Source organism: Labrus mixtus, chromosome 8, assembly GCF_963584025.1.
Source record: "Labrus mixtus chromosome 8, fLabMix1.1, whole genome shotgun sequence".
Lineage (NCBI taxonomy): Eukaryota > Metazoa > Chordata > Actinopteri > Labriformes > Labridae > Labrus > Labrus mixtus.
The window spans coordinates 25,072,494-25,089,825 of NC_083619.1; the positions used below are offsets into that span (position 1 = coordinate 25,072,494).

Consider the following 17,332-nt stretch of genomic DNA (forward strand, 5'->3'; position numbering starts at 1 on the left):
GCCCGACTGGAGCCTGTCAATGGCGCTTTCTTCCTCTTCGGCCTCTCCCTTTTTTCCTTTTTCGCCCTGCCTCATCTTCTTCTCCTCCGGCCCCGGGACAAAGCGTTGTATTCAAAGTGGGGCGCCCACTCTCTCGCTTTTCCAGTACCAACAGACAAGCGAGAGAGTGGGGAGAGACCTGCTATATATAGACGGGTTGATACGAGGACAAGATGCTCAGACATGAGAGCAAGTCAGCGGTAGACAACTGGGAAGAAGGTTGAATATAGAGCCAGCTGTGTGCATGAGAATTTCTGCAACAAAAAAAAAAGCCTCATTTCCTGAGGCCTCATTCCATCATCTTGTCACATGTCATAAATATGCATTCGCTAAGCCGCTGGCATCCGAAATGGTGAATACACGCAGAAATTAATGGTCTGCGGTGCTCCTGCGGCTTCTGCAAACACACAAGCTGGAATCACTTATCCTGTAAACCACATCAGGCTCCATTTGACTCCGCCTACCAAAGTTGGGAATGTATACTTGAGGAGTGTAAGAAGGGCAAGGATGTCCACTTCACAAACTTCTTAAGGTAATTAATTGGAGTGCTGAAAATCGACTCTTGGCCGGGACAGCAGGGAAGCATTTAGCGTCAGTGTCGGCCCCCCTTTTTTTTTGCGCACATTTGAGTCCACAACATAAAATTCTTGCCACTTATGAGAAATTGCAAGCCACTCATTCATCTTAACACCTCGAAAATACCCCCACTGACGGATCAGCTGAACACAAAAAATGGACCATCTGCCAACTTGTTGGCGCCATCAACTGTCTAAGCTTTGGCTTGAACGTCTAAATCGCGACATCCTTAACAATTATGGCAGATCCTGCCTGCGGGGCCCCAAGAGAGAAACAGGGGGATTCTTTATGAGCCTGGCAGGTGCAGAATGTGGCAAGCGCCCAAACTCGTCAGTGCAGAGTGACGGTGGCAGCGGCAGAGCTTGGCAGGCAGAAACTGTATCACATATAGAGTGATGAGCGAAAGCACCCCCCCCCCCCCCATACCCCCCCCCAGTCCTTCAGCTGGCAGTAGTATAGCACACTAATGTAGGAGAGGGAGAGCTTATCTGCAGCTAAATTATACAGGAGGAGGAGTAGTGCGGAGGGGAGAACACGGTAAGAGAGGTACCAGTTAGAGACAAACAGAGGAAAGTCGATCAGTGGAGCCATTTAGAGAACTCTACTGAATGATACAGAGATCTTCAGCTGTACTTTGGTGATATTTAGGGGGACAAGGCTTCAGATCAATTGGTGTTTTTAGAGATGAAGTGAAGAACCTCCGGCTGCAGCAACCACTGTGTGAATGAAACCGTCTAAAGCTGTCTGCCTGTATAACTCATCAAGCTCGTTTCCACGGGTGGAGACAGTGGTGGCATTTGGTGAGGGCACGTTATTAGACACCCATGGAAATGTACCGAGCGTATTTTCCTGTGATATTGTCATTTTCTTTGACGTATAATTATTTCCATTCGGGAGGGAAAAAAAAACAAAAAAAACAAAAAACATACCAGGCACAGATTCTAAAGACCGGGGATAATCAGAGTCTGGGAAAGTATCCCGAGCTGCAGAGATGTTAGGAGCTCTTGTCAACTCCATCCATGTCTAATTTTTCTGCAATGTCGAGTGTGTTTGTCACAGCTTCTCCGAGTGCAGCCCCTGATCGCAAGCCAGCCTGGCAGATGTGCGGAAGGGGAATGTCTTTTTTTTTTTCCCCAAAAATGCGGAAAGGAGGGCTTCTGTGAATGGAGATGTCTTTGAGATTGGCCCTGCTGGAGGGTCTCTCACAAGTCAAGACCGGGGGGGGGGGGGGGGGGGGACCAAGAGAGACAGACGAAGATGCACAGCACAGAGGGGCTGGTTCATACGAAGGTCATAAGACTAATGACTTTGAACAATGAACCAATGGAGTGCACTGCAGTCGTAGCCCCTTAAGCACAAGCCTCTCTCAGTGTGGGGCCAAAGTGAAGCGGGGACAAGTGGGGGAACAACAACAGCCACCGCCATCATAAACCAATCACAAAATCGGTCTTGTAAACGACTACATCGGCTCACAGTTTCGCTGCAGGGCCCGGATAATCAAGTGAAGCATTTGCATAACCAAATAAGTCAAATGAGCCGTGACGAGCAATTGGCCAGAAAACTGTCAAAAGTTAAGGCTAGGAGGCAAGGATTAGACGTAAATACAGCAGTGGTGTGCCATCGAGGGTTTTTCTAAGAAGACAGGTTAAAAGGCTGCTGGCTTAAAAAAAAGACCTTATACAGGAAACTGACACATAAATATAACTAGAGAGGGCGTGAATACATTTACCATATGAAGGATGTGGGCCATACCTCTGCAGTTATTTCAAGGTATGTTGGAAGATTGTAAGCAAGCTGCGGAAATTCTGAAAAAACAACTTGAACCAAAATCAAAATGATTCAATTGATTTATCTGCAACACCCGAATATCCCGTATTTCACATTTAATACGAATAATGGTTTGACAAGTTATGAAGAAGTAGACGGTAAATATACATAAATCAGAGTTTCAATGAATAAGTAGTTCACCTGAGAAGTAAAAAAAGAAAGAATTTGTCATCCTCACTATTTCTTACTTGTGTTTTGCAGCTTGATGGAGGATTATAGACTGTTACTGAACATTCACACCATGAGCTTACTTTTTTCCACATATGCACAGTTGATATCGCCTTCAAGTGACAGACTCTGGTGGTTTCAGTAAATCATCAAAGGCTTTCTATTTACGCTCAAGTGGCTCACTGTAGTTTATGTAATCATGAACCTTGTCTGGAGCCGTTATAGAGGTTGGGTACGGTAATCTTACAAAGCAACACAACCAGCAGGAGGCTAAGGGGTCAACAAGTGGTTTGTACTTCCCCTGCATCCCATATGGTGTCAGAATATCTGGAAGAATTCGTTTTCAACTGGAATACAATGCAACACATGTCTGTATATACGATGTGACCACATTAAAGAGTTACATCTCATGAACATACTGAAGAAGAAAGAAGGTCAAATCTGTTCTGTTCTCTGGACCTGAAATGTCCCGACAGCCATTTGAAATGGACGGATTGCCAATAAAATAAATATTTACGGTCAGCAGATGATGAATTTTAAATTGCACCACCAGTCGAGGTTTTAGTTCGTACAACACTTTGGGTTCTGACAGAATACCCCGAATGACATCACAGATGCTTTGCTATGTTTTTCATGTTTATTAACAAGTGTTAGCATGACAGCGTTGCAGTTATCGACCTTGCGCGGAAGCTAGCACGGTTTCTGATTTAAACTCTCATTTCCCTGAGCCTCAACCCGATGTCACCACAGTTTCATATTAAATAAGAGAGCTATGATGGTTTCTCAAGGCAGGGATAAGTGATGTCCTTCCAAGAAGAAATGCGCTCTAGAGGGCATTTTATAAATGCAGTATTTTCTCATTAAACTTGGAGGACCGGTTGGCACTGTCGCACACAACTTGCATGGGTTAAACTGAGATGATGAAGTGCCCTGATGAGTCACACAGCGTGCACAATCCTGCACTGTCTCTTCTGTTGAGGAGCTAATACCCTGTTAGAGAGGAGACTGGAGGACGAGGGAAATCATATAAAGGGCCCGAAAAAAGAGGGGGCCTGACATCATCAAATCCGAAAGGTTACTGGCCAACGCTTGGCACTCCTGCTCAAGAAAAACACTATTGATATTCCGTGGGTTCGCCCAGGGACAATGGCAGGGCCTGTCCCTCCCTCTCTCCTTCATAGCCTGGCATGGCAGAGATGTCACAGAGAGCACCAAACAAATGGATGGAGGGATAGAAAGGGATGGAGGGATGGGGAGGGGGTTGAGGAGAACAAACACATTGTTCTCGGGGTGGAGAAAGGGGTATTGTGAACAAGACAGATAGCTTATGTGGGAGAAAAGGGGTGGGGGAAGAGAGAGGGCCACAAAGGACAGAGAAAGGTGAAACCTGGCATTTTTCATAGATGCCCCGTGTGTTTTTTTTTTTGTTTTTTTTTCTTTGCAGTTTGGGGTAATCCATAACTCTGCTTTAGGGGACACCTCATAAAACTTTAAAAGGGGAACACAGCAGGTGCAGAGAGCCATCTTTAGCTCCCTCTTCATCTGTCACAACACCACAGATCAGTTTCTGGGGCTTTTTAAAACATTTTTTTATCCACACCCCAAAGCCCCCAAAACTGCTTCTAAACATGTAGCAAAGCCCGGTTCAACAGAGGCTGTGAGCAGGTAAGGTTTGCTTCTTGCATCTCCCCCCCCCGCAGGACCAAGTCTTAACGGGTGACTTGATGTGAACTAACAGCCCAGCTGTTCGAACACGGGGCGAGGACCTCGGTGGAGATGGAGGCTGCTGTGCTGCGAAGCCCCGCAGGCGTGTGATGTGCGCCGGCTGCCCCCATCGGTAAACATCAGTGACATGTACGCAGACACAAAGACGGCGGTTAACCAGGCACACACATTTTCCACACACATGATAAAAAATAACCCCATTCACACATGCACAATGGAGGACACAAATACAGCAACATCTCAGTGTGCTAGACACTTTCATGCTTTCCCCCCCCCCCCCCCTGCAACATATACACAAATCAGGCAGAGACAAAAGCCTGCTGCAGTCAACCTTCAGAGTAATTCACAACAAAAGCCCGGGATCATACAGCGCACACACAATATGGAATTGAATTCATTACATATTTGCATTTTCAATATTTCATGCTCTGTTGCCTGTTTGATTTCCATTAGGGGTCCTTTTCCATCCCTCACACTCGCTGTTTCAAGCAAACTTCTAAAAGCAACAGTACAGCTGACAAGTGCGATTTGAAATTCAGATTTTCCAGTAACACCGGCGAGTCCTTTGTTTCTGTTTAAGACAAAAACATGAAATGAGACGTAGTGATGATGAGTGTCAGATGTAGCCAAAGTAAGAGACACTTTAAAGAGAAACATTAACGTCTTCACAAAGGGATGGAGGTGAATGAGGAAAAACGGGGATGACAAAAACAACAGAGGCAGATGGAAAGGGGCATTTTCAGGGCAATTTCCATGATTATTCTACACAATGGCGTCCTTCTCAAACTCCCCTTCGCACACAGACACAGGACTCAGCCCACACACACAAATTATAGGCAAATCACCAGACGCGCAGTGTGCATACTTGCATTCTGAGACGGCATAACAAATAGTAATCTCAAAAGCTCTCCAGTATACAGAAAACAAAAAAAAAAAAACACTGCATGTGAAAGCAGTGGCAGTAGGACGCCACATGCAGTGTGAATCACCGCAGAACTGGCAACAGTTTTTTTTTTTGAACATACAAATAAATATTCGGCACACAAGCCAGCGCTGGGAGAAATTGCGCACATGATACACGGCTCAGTGCGGCGCCAAGAATGCCACTCGACCAACGCCTAGAAATGATTTTACTGCTTCTCATTGTGTTTAGCTCCACTTCCTGCTGCTGCACCAGAGCAAAAGCATCACTCATTACTGAGTAAACATCCAGATAAGTAGGTCCAAGACTTTTCACTTGAAGCCCCCACCTAACACGTGTGGAAGAAAAACTCACCCCCCAACAGAACCCTAACAAACTGAGACACTGTACTCAAAGATTTGCATTCGTTTTAGACTTAGACTGACTTAGAACCCTGATCTATCTGAGTGTTGAAAAATGTATTTTGTAGCTTCGAATAAACTATCTAGAAAGTGTTTCATCGTTTTGTTTTTTATGTGAAACCTCAGAGCAGACAGAGGTGCTCTTTGGTGCTCCTCCTTGGGGGGGGGGTCAGGACCCCAGTTTGGCAACCAATGATCGAGTTAAAGAGTTTCCAGCCGTGTTATAATCTGCCTGCACTGAGGCAAAATACTGCTTTAACCTTAATCTACAGTCAGTCTGCTCACAGTGACAATATTGACATAATGCTGCAGGTAGTGCAGGTTCACTGTTTGCAGATTCCACCTTTCTGGTTTGGGCGCCACCATGGGTGAAACCTTGCTATAGCTGCTCTGTGTCACTCTTACCGGTATTTATTATTTATTTTTTTTAAATCTTCCACTAAATACTTTCTAATACATTTTTTTAAACTTATATTGAATGGCCTTTGGTGTTACTCTTTTTCTGTGCTGTAATTATGGAGCCACCTGGCTCAAGAGTTTCCATTAGGATCAATAAAGTTCTATCTTATCTTCAGTTATCATCTTACCTCCTTATCAAACTCTTTATCAATCAATCTTTATTTGTATAGCGCCACTTCATATCAAGTGTTATCTCGAGGCACTTTACAAAACGGCAGGTACAAAGACCTTACTCATTGTTATATCACAAAGACCCAATCCATCATGAGCGTAGCGCTTTAGCAACATTTTAGCAAAAGTTACAGTGGAGAGAAAAAACGTCCTTTTAAGAGGCAGAAATCTTGGGTGAATCCAGGCTCATGACGATTTATGAGGGTGTCGGAATAATTGGGAAATACCGGTGATAGTTTCACTCTTAATTGATTGATAGTGCAGAAACACGTCTTGACAAAATCAAAATATCAATAAAATCCTGAAAACAGATATTAAAGTGTTGTGTGTGCAGAAAGCGATAAAATACAACGTATCATCTCTGGGATTTGGAGTTTTCATCATATTTATGTTGACCCAGCAAAGAGCTACTTTCTGAATTGGGAAATGGGACCATCAGAGTTGGTGGTCAGTTTTGCCGGTATGTGGGCGTATTTAAGTGTTGACCTGATAAGAGAGCTGAATGAAAAAAAACAGGCGGGTCAGAGGAAGATCATCGTCCTCTGGGCGAGATGACAACCAAAATGTCACAGCAATCGATCCCATAGTTGCTGCCATGCAACAGTGTGGCTTTAGCTCAGTGAGTGGAACTGGTAAAAAGCTGAAAGTTAAGCAGTTGTTTTGCAGTACTATGAGCAGTTTGAAGTGGTTTTTTTTATTGTAGCTCCATTACCCTCGTATGATATGTGCTTCTGTGCAAAGCAAAAAAAAATAAATCTCAAGAATTCAGCGACTGTGTGTGAATGTTGACTAAATATTCTCCTGCACATACACTCTACTTTGCATTTAATGCGACGCCGCAGAGTTGCTTACCGCTCACACAAAGAGAGAGCACAAACACTAAGTGGTTCAATCTCCGTCACACACACACACACGTCCTCTCACACACGGCGTCACTGTGCAGTAAACTCTAAAAAAAAAAAAAATCCTCTTTGCTTCTGCGTGTAATAACTGCCCGTCCTTGGCTCTCAATCTGACCCCCCCCCCCCCCCCCCCTCACCCCCCTCACACACACACACACACACATCTCCAACAGGCTTTTATTGATTCATGCTGGACAGTTTGTGGATTTCCACCATCTAATGCAAGCTGTGAGTGCTTCTCTTTTGTCCTGCTGTTTGAGCAACTGTCAGCTCCCGCGTCTTCTTCTGCTCCTAATAACGTTTCAGACACCCGGCAATCTCCTTGGCTTGTCCTCTTATTACTCGACACGCTCAACGCACTCTGCTGCTGCCCGCCTTCTGAGTGCTCAAGCTGAAATCAGGCCAACTGACAGTATTGGTATGCCGCCCATATGTTTCCAGTTTTTGCCGGGCGGTTTTTGCTCTGTGAATTTTTGATAGGGATCTATTACCAGCAGGTAGGCTCTAACTGCTGGGTCAATTTTCTGGGATTCATGCGCCACTGTGTGCTGTGAGATGATTCTGCAATATTGCGCTGAAAGGGGAAATCCTAAGTTTTGGAATAATCAATAAAAACAAATGACAGGATGATTTAAAACTGGTGGGAACCTTTATTTTTCATTCAACCTTACAAATAGAAAGAAGCTATGTACAATTATCTCAAAATTGCAAATTAGTCATCATTACTTTTCTGATGACTACAGGCGATCAGTAGAAGTCCTCGGGGTCGACTTTCTCCCCCTGATTCTGGATCTGCTGCTGCTTCTTGTACAGATCAGCAATCTGCAGAGAGCAGGAGAGGTGGACAGGAGATGGAGAAGGAGAGATATTGAAGGAGGGAGGGTTTGCATTATGAGAGAGCATGCAAGGAAAAAGAGAAAAAAAGCAGGAGGGGTGGGAAAGAGGATCATGGAGTCAGGTCAGTAACATGAAGAGGGAAAGCTAAAAATAACAGTTTGATTATTCATATCCCGGGCTTTGAAGTCGGTGACTCCCAGCTGCTGACTGGGAGACAGAGGTTGTGTTCACTTGAGCTCATCAGTGGGGTGGTGAGAGAGGCGGGACAATGAATAATGTGTGAGCAGCAGGCCCACCCAGCAAACAGCAGCATCAGTAGCGGCTGCGGCAGGGCGGCACAGCGAGGAGGCAACACAAAGAAACATCACATTATTTCCTCCTACGCAGCACCGAGGTGAAGCTTTGATCACACAGCCTGAGACCGACCACGTTCCAAACCTGCTCGGGCCGCCCATGTTTCCTCGCTCCCTCTGTTTTAAATAAGGTCAGGTTTGATTTAAATTGACTGCTAAATCGCAGGGATGTGGAGCCATGTGTTGTTGTAATGAGTGAGTGTGAATGTGAGCAGATAGTAACTGACAGAAGATTCATTTGAATGCAGCTGATGCTCTCAGCAGACTCCCACCTGAGCAGAGAAATAGACTCCACTGTTAACAGATGGCTGTTCATTCCAGACAGTGAAAATTCACATTACAAACATGAATCAGACCTTATAAAAGTTACACCAGGTATTAAAAAAAAAAAAAAAAAAAAAAAAAAGGTGCAGGATTCATCTGAATGTTTTGGGCCTCATATAACTCGATGTGAGAACATCCTGTGTGTGCTGTTACACAACAATGAGCAATGCTTGCGTGATCCCTACCTCGGATTCGACTGTCAGTCAGAGTTTCAGTCTCTGCATGCTGGAGAGCGTGTCTTTAAATTTTTATCACAGTATCTAAAAACCTGAAAAATGTAGCCTGTTGTTGTACAAATTGATATAGAGTGAACACTTGAGAAAGCAAAAAGCTTAGTATGGAGCAGCTTTTTGTCGGGCCTGTAGGCGCCTCTAACTGATGGATTGATTTTTTTATTCAGAGAAAAGCGTGAAAGCATCCTCAGGTATTTTTCAGTCTGGATGCTTTCAAGTTGATTTTTAACGACTTAAAGGCAGGTACATGTTGATGCAGATGTTTTTATTTATTTCTTTACTTTGGTCAATTTTGAAAAACAAAAAGAAACACTGGTTATTTCACATGTGTTTCCGTCTCTCTCTCTCTTCTTTTGACTGTTTGTAGGAATGGCTGCGTGTTTGTTTAAAACTTTGTAAAGTGTGCTACACCTCAACAAACTTGTCTTGGTTAAAGAAGTTATAAAAAAAATAAAAATGCAGGTTTAAGTTTGGTTTCTTGAGAATGACTTTGCTTCGTCCGACCATTTGTTGTAAAGATACAGTGGTTTTTGATAGCTCAAAGGCAGGGTTGGTCATTTTCTCCAGATGAACTTTTTAAAGATTTGGCATGAAATTGGGCGTGGCTTTAGAGGGAGCACAGAGGGGGAGGGGGGTGGTTGCAGACGGAGCACTGAGGGAACGCTACTTTCAAAATGCTAGTTTTAGAAAATGACCAACCCTGCCTTCAAGGTGTTTCAATCAACCAACAAGCCGTGGCACACTGATAATAACTTAACTGTATTTAATTGGGATCGAACGCGTTTCCCTTCCTCGGGTTTGAAAAGTTATCTTCAGTGTGCCACAGATTATTGATTTATTTTTCCTGCGCACCTGAGAACATAACGGCTGTGCATGGAGAACCCTGTTCACCATTTAGATCACAGTTGTTTAAATCTTTACATTGCAAAGTCACTTTCACTTGCCTCCAGAAACATTTCTCCTTCAACTTAGTGAGAGGTACTCTACATAATGTACGATCACTTCAAAATGTGTGCATTATAACTCAGGTTGGTTTGGGTTGAAAAAAAATGCTCTCGGGATAAAAATAATAAGATTGATGTCATTTTAGAATTTAAAAAAATGAGATAAATTTCTGACCGACAAAACTTTAGTTGACGTGCTGTGAGAGTGTGTTGAGTTATTGATGTACAGAGCCTAAAGCAGGACAAACAATGACCCGATGTAAAGTCATGCCTTCTGTGTGTGTGTGTGTGTGTGTGTGTGTGTGTCTTGAGGTACAGCTGACCTGCACATCTCCTCCGTACAGTAAAAGTCTCCGTTCGCTGCCTCTCAGTATATCACCCCGAGTGGAACAGTGACCTGCAGACGTGCTGCGTTACCCGACTGTTATACAGCTCTGTTCATCGTGCGCCGGGAGGCCACAACATAAACCCACGCCCGTGTAAAAGGAGATCGTCCTTGCAGTGCCGGTCACCCTTGAAATTTTACACGACAGCTCTGGAGAAGTGATGCACCATCTCTATACAGCTCTTCATGTTACACGGTCAAACAGAAAGCATATGATTGGATTTATACCGGTTTACAGTCATCATCATTTCCAACAGGGCTGACCTGTTTGACCTCCTGGGTGTCTCTCTCTCACACAGACAGACAGACCTGTTTGTGATTCATTGTTGATATTAGATTAGATTTACCTGAGATCCAGATGTAGCGTCCTCGGGCTTCTTGTCGTCTCTGATCCGAAGGAAGCGAGGGAATCTCAGAGAAATGCCCTTCACTGGATCCACCTGAGACAGGATGACAGAATCTCAGTCAGTCACACATGCCAGCATTTTGTCCCTGATAATTTAACTGTACTGAAAAACGTTACATGACCATGACCTGGATGACGGAGAAACTTCACAGACATGTACTTTATTTTGAAGGACAAGTTTTGAAAGCGGCTGGAACCCTCGTTTGTTCAAGGTTTATCAAACATTGAATGACTTGAAGTAAAAAATATAAAGACATATAAACTTTTTCAGATCCAAAACCCCCACTGCTTCAGCCTTTGACCCGTTTCCATTGATCTGCCTTTCAGCTTCTCTTCGGACTTTAAAGTACAGACGCACTGCACTTTATGTTTTTCACAAGGTCCATTTGAGAAAGGAAAAAAGTGTTACACTCTCGGGTGAATTATACGGATGTAGACTTTTTCTTCCTGTCTGGAGGAATTCAGAAATATAAAATAGTTTGTATTAGAATTCTGAATGTGTCAGGAGCAATAGCTCTCCACAGAACAATAATCAAACTAAATCAGGCAGAGTTATGAGGTTTCAGAAGGAACTGGCAGAAAACTGACTCATAATAACTAAGCAACATGGATGAAAGTAGAAGTTGAGCAGCCTCTCACTTAAAGTTAGTGTTACTGAATTCAAACCTAATCAATAAGCTTTGACTATTGAAATAATGTCCACAAGCGTCACATGCAATAAAAAGGTAAATGCACTTGAGCTTGTATAGTTCTTTTCTAGTCTTCTGACTACTCAAAGCGTTTTTTAAACCGCAGGTCACACCTACACATTCACACACTGATGTCAGAGGCTGCTGTGTAAAGTGTCCATCAGAAGTAACTAATCCCATTCATACACATTCATACGCCGCAGACAAAGCAGCAGGAGCAACTTGGGGATAAGTGTCTTGACCAAGGACACATTGGTCTTGGACATGTGGCTGCTGTAGCTGGGGATCGAACCCGTGACCTCCAGGTTGAGAGTCGACCGACTACCAACTGAGCCACAGCCGCCCCAAAAAAGATCATAAAGAGACTATTTTGTGAACTCCATTAAATCCAGCATCTTTAACAACAGATTTAAAAACTCAGTTAAGAAGCTCTGATTGTGATTTTCATCGTCAGCGACAGACCATAACAGTCAAGATTAATCAAGTGGTAACACATCTGCTGAACTGACCAATCCCATGGCAGCCTTGTAGACCGGCGACAGCGACAGGTCGGCGCACTTCACCTCCCAAACCTGCACGGCATCCAGCCACACTTCGGGCTCTGCTGATTGGTCCACCCGGTAGTAGGCGCGAGGTTTTGGCAGAATGTGCTCCTAAAAAAACAAAATACAAAGGATGAATAACAAGTTTCATTAGGATTGAAAAAGATTATTGTGCAAAAAAAAAAAAAAAAACTTTCAGGTGCTGTCAAGTTCCTCAAGGTAAAAAAATCTGCAAGAAAAATGAAAGATTCAAGAATTTTTGGTGACATAGAAGAAGAAAAGAAGTGAATAAAAACAGGGCACAGTGTACAAAATAGGTCAATTCAGAGAAAAGCTGATAAAGAGACAGTGACAGAGTGGCTTTGGTCGCCCTGCCACCGCCCCAAAATCACCCCCCGAGAGACCGCACCGAGTCTGAGCGCTCTCGTATTCAAACGCTACCTGCTCGCCTGAGGGGCAACATGAAGGGCTGACTTTCAGAGTGCATTATCATACATCTACATGAAAGACTCACAAACAGCTTCACGTACAGATTTTGTTATTACCTGATATTCCCTCTTAAATAACTCATCCAAACTGCTCCAGTTCTGCAGGCAAACGGAGAAATCTGTCGACTCGTTAAATATACAATAGTCTCTTTTTTGACTCTGACACGAGCAATCATTCTGTCGACGTAGGTGTGGTACTTTTTAATAATGTGACACCCACCTTGTTTTGGTTTGTAAAAACAATCTATTTCAGCAGATGGGACTCAAAAAAAACACACAAAAAAAACGGAGAGTGATGTTAACTAAAGTGCCGCAGTGTCCACAGAACTGGGTCACAGTGAAGTAATGCTGGGAACAGAAAGCTCCAGCAGTAGTGGTGCTGGTTCTCTCACACATTATTTATACTGTAGGCATTCAAGTGACACTCTCACACAGAGTGAATTACAATGAGCGAGCTGGTAGGCGTGTAGAGTCTCATAAAACACTGCTGCCGATAGACACCAGATAGCGATACACTATACACACTTTATATGATGAAGGGGTCAGGCTGCAGCTAGACGCATTAAAGTCACACTTTTAGTCTTTATGGTAGCAGGATATTACAGCGCCTCCTAGACCGTGATAACGAGTGGGCGTCATCTCACTTAAATGCAAATGTTGGTGTCATTTACACCAATTACTGCATCCTTCTTGAGGGCATATGTAAAGAGACTTATTTAAAGGAGCGTAATTATAATCAAGTGCAGGTGTGGTTGCTGGGGGAAGCAGTTTTTTGCAGACTGCGCATAACTATGGGGAAGTTTAACTTTCTTTTTTTTTAAGGGGGAAAAACTGGAGATTGTTTTAACATCCAAAGCAGGACTGACATCTCAAAGCTCCTGTGAGGAACATGTGTCCATCTTAGCGCCACCATGAAGACAAAGCAACACCTCATCCTGTTCATGTGGAGGTAGAAGAGTCCAGGTGACCTGCTTTCTCCAATCAGCACTGAGAGTATGTAAAGATACCCAGCTCAAAATTATAAAAGACTTAATATGTATAAATCTAAGGGGCTTGTATGTGGTTAACTTTGTGTGTTTAAATCGGGCACATTGAAGAGCATTCCCAGTTGCACACAAGAGATTGTGAAAAAGGAGCATTGGTTTAAAAACAGAAGTAGCCAAAAATCCTGAGTTCCGTATCAGAAAACACATTAGAGCAGGAAAAACAAAAGGGATTCTCTGTGTCCCTCGCTACAGCACACAGGCCCTCGCCACACAGAGCAGTGAGCAAAGAGCCAATCGTGTCCGTGTCCCGAGTCCCATCGGCCTGCAGCAACTGCAGCCAAAGCAACACGGCCACACCAGAGGCTCGCCTTAATTCACCATCCATCACTTTCAGATGGAGGGCTTCATTACAAAGTGCTACAGTACAGGCTGCAATGGTCTGGAGGAAGGGAAGAAAAAAAAAAAAAAAGTGTTAGATCGCCTTCTCAATCACGGCGATACTGCACTGTGCAGCAGTTTGTACCCACTTGGTCTAAACTATAACCTTTACAACATTTTTTTAAGGTTATTCAGGTCCAACGCGTCCCACGCTGCCGCAGCTTTGTGTAGTTTATACGAGTCCACAATTACTCACAGATCAGTGCATTTAAAGAAGCCTCTCGGCTCTTATTTCTGTAGCAGCAGGTCTATATTTAGCCGGTAATTCTCAAACAAATTGTGACTCTCACAACAGCTATCCTTTTTCAGAGAGCAGTTGTCAATTTCTTCAAACGCCGCTGCTCTGCTGCTCCGGAACGAAAACCTCTTCAAATGGAAATTGAAAAAAAGAAATTCATTCATTATCCCGACGTCAGAGCACGCCTGCACACTGTTACTCTGAATGCAGAGAAAAACAGAACTCGTTTATGATCTCTGCCCAAAACTTTCCCAGATGAGAATAAATTCACACACTTTGCAAACAAAACTGATTGTTTTAAAGCCAAATTATGGACGGCTCTGTAATTCCTTCGAGGGGATATGAGGCACGTTTAGAAGAGTCGACACTGTGATGACAAGCCTGGGGGGGAAAAAAAAAAAACACATTTGCTTTAATATATGAGCTCATTTCTGAGACTTCTCTCATTTTGGCAACTTAAAAGCTACCTGGAGGCGTTGATTACAGAATAGCTGCAGCTTTTAAGTTGTTTTTTTTAAGGAGTGTGTTTGCTCACTGGTTGTGACGCTGTTGTATGACAATCAGGAATTTAACAAGAGAGGGATTGTTTGAGGAATGAAAAGGGCCCCAAACAGACATCCTGGCTCTTACAGCCCAAACATGAGGAAGAGGAAAAGTGGTGGGTGGGCTGTTAAAGGGGAGGAATTCCCTGCTTGTCACAAGGCTAATTAACGATGATGATTACAGTGATGTACGCAAAGCATGACTGTTATGTACACAAATATAAATGTGATAAACATAATGAACTAAAAGGCAGAGCAGAGTAACGTATGTCTAAGTAACATTTGGCACCTTAAAAGTTAAAGGCGCACGTCCAAACTCTAATCAAAGCCGTATTCCCAGCAGCATCTCTGCAGATCACCCTGAAGGAGTTCCTCTTCTCTGTATACATTATCCCGCTTATAACATGGCGACTTGTGTAAGAAAACAGTCATTTATGCCCAAAACATTGATGTAAAAGTAAAGATATTCTGATTTTGAAATGATTGTATTGTCTTAAAGATGATATGTGTCTTCAGCTAAACAGACGTCCCAGTAGAATCTAAAGTCAGAGCTGGGTACGCAGCAGCGGTTAACTCTGTGGCCTTTGAAAAATGAGCTAAGCTAGCTGTTATTACCCACAACAGAAACTGAATATTTTTGTTTATTATTAAGTGACACAAGATGAAAAGGTCTACATGAATCAGTGGTAAGTGGAATTGAGCTTGTAAAGCGCTTTTCTAGTTTTCTGACTACTCAAAGTGTTTTTACACCGCATGTCACACCTACACGTTTACACACTGATGACAGAGGCTGCTGTAGTGAAACCATCAGAAGTAACTAATCCCATTCATACACCTTCTCATGCTGCAGACGAAGCAGCGGGAGCAACTCGGGGTTAAGTGTCTCGCCCAAGGACACATCGGACATGTGGCTGCAGGAGCTGGGGATCGAACCCTTGACCTTCCAGTCGAGAGACGACAAACTTTACTAACTGAGCCACAGCAGTGCAGCACCTGAAGGATTTTCACCACCGTCTGATTCTAATTACATTTCCTCTTAAAAAACTTCAACACTCGCTTCATCCCAAACCACGTTTCCTTTATTCGCCCTCTTCAGTTTTTAACCTTTTCACCACCATCTCATCTTTTTCCACAGTAAACAGATCAATGACTCATCAACAGACTTCTGTACCTGGACTCATATGATTACTGTGATAAGAGCCGAGTCCCTAGCAACCGCCTGTTCTTCATTTGGTCTCCATAACAACGGTGTGCTATCAAGGGAAAGCAGAGCGTTGCTTTGCATAATTGGCCAATCAGAATCAAGGATTAAACACACCTGTGTAATAACTGTTTATAAAATCAGGCACCTGTAGCAGATTTAAAGACAACAGAGGCACCAACGTATGAAAACAAGAGCAGAGTTAGAAAGAAAAACAGTCACTTTACCTTTAAGAACTTGTAATGCTGCTCCAGATCTTCATCCTTGAAGCCTGTCCCGATCTGGAAGAGACGAAAGGAGATAAGAAACACTGACACACACACACACACACACACATCCTCAGATACACACATACACATATTCCCTGGTGGTGAGACAGCAGACATTTGGCAGCAAGCAGCCGAACACAAAACAGCAAGTAAATCCTCCTCTATACGACGTGCGGCTTGTCTGCGTGCTCCGCCTGAAGCGTCATGTCACCTCTCAAAAGACCCGAGCCCGCTGAGACGCAAAATCACCTGGCGGGCTGACATGCACAGAAAGGGAAAGGGGGGGATAAGAAAAGAAAAAAAAGACTATATCATGCAAATAAAGCATTTTCCTGCTCTCAGATATATTCCAAAGGCGGATTCAGGAGGTGTCCACTGGAAGCTTTATGTCTCTCAAGCTGCCTGACACCATGAGAAGGGGTTTAGAGTCGTTTCATTCCACTGTGACACCTTTATGGATTCAGTTTTATCAGGCTGGCCAGGCCAAGCCCCCTACCAGGACACCTGTGGGGCGTTTTGACACACGAGAGACCTCAGATGAAACACCCATTTCACACCAGCCACAGAAAACAAAACACTGGAGGGGCCTTGGCTTTGTGTAGGGAACTGGAAAGAATTGTTTGGTACATCTAATCAGACCCCTCCAGAAGCTTGATGCAAGTGAGTGTATATATTTTTTAAAGGTCTATTTTTTTTTTTTTTTATGTCTTATCTAGAGACAGAACAGTGGATAGAGACGGAAATCAAGGAGAGAGAGAGAGAGAGAGAGAGAGTGGGGAATGAGATGTTGGAAAGGAGTCACAGGTCGGATTTAAACCCAGGCCGCCCGCTTGGAGGACTACAGCCTCCATACATGAGGCATGCACACTAACCACTAGGCTTCTGGCACCCCAAGTGTGTGTATTTATGAGCTAATAGCATGAAGAGGTCGGGCAGAGTAACGTTACATACTAATGTGTTTTGTCTTTTGTTTTCTTTTTTTCACTACAGGTCATCTCATGTCACTGTCAGTAACCTGGTTTTATGAAGACGCAGACCCTACAGGGCTTCTATTAGAATTAAACACCTTTTTGTTAAATGTCTGAAAATGTTTTGCAAGGCTGCAAATTATTCATAAATTAGGAATACACCGACGTATCAATTAAACATCAGAATCAGATGATATCAGCCTTTCTCTGATGTCTACATAACGTGGCGTGCTCAGATGTCAGTAGCTGATGTCCCATTATTTTAAAGCTGGCGAGCTACTTAACCCTGACTGCTGATT

At 43.6% G+C, this 17,332-nt stretch overlaps 2 protein-coding genes across 2 annotated transcripts in view; one reads left to right on the forward strand and one right to left on the reverse strand.

Moving 5' to 3' along the window:
• LOC132979516 (uncharacterized) overlaps positions 1 to 15,867 on the forward strand; it is a 358,936-nt gene extending 343,069 nt beyond the window's left edge. Inside the window, exon 5 of the mRNA XM_061045387.1 lies at positions 15,857 to 15,867. The gene's annotated coding sequence lies outside the window, so the exon portion shown is untranslated. The remainder of the gene's footprint in view (positions 1 to 15,856) is intronic.
• The window catches only part of lig1 (ligase I, DNA, ATP-dependent), a 58,017-nt gene continuing 48,502 nt past the window's right edge, over positions 7,818 to 17,332 (reverse strand). Inside the window, exons 24-27 of the mRNA XM_061045369.1 lie at positions 16,024 to 16,077; positions 11,871 to 12,014; positions 10,614 to 10,706; positions 7,818 to 8,012 (exon numbers count right to left, since the gene is read on the reverse strand). Coding sequence (XP_060901352.1) covers positions 7,938 to 8,012; positions 10,614 to 10,706; positions 11,871 to 12,014; positions 16,024 to 16,077 — 366 coding nt within the window. The 3' untranslated portion in view covers positions 7,818 to 7,937. The remainder of the gene's footprint in view (positions 8,013 to 10,613; positions 10,707 to 11,870; positions 12,015 to 16,023; positions 16,078 to 17,332) is intronic.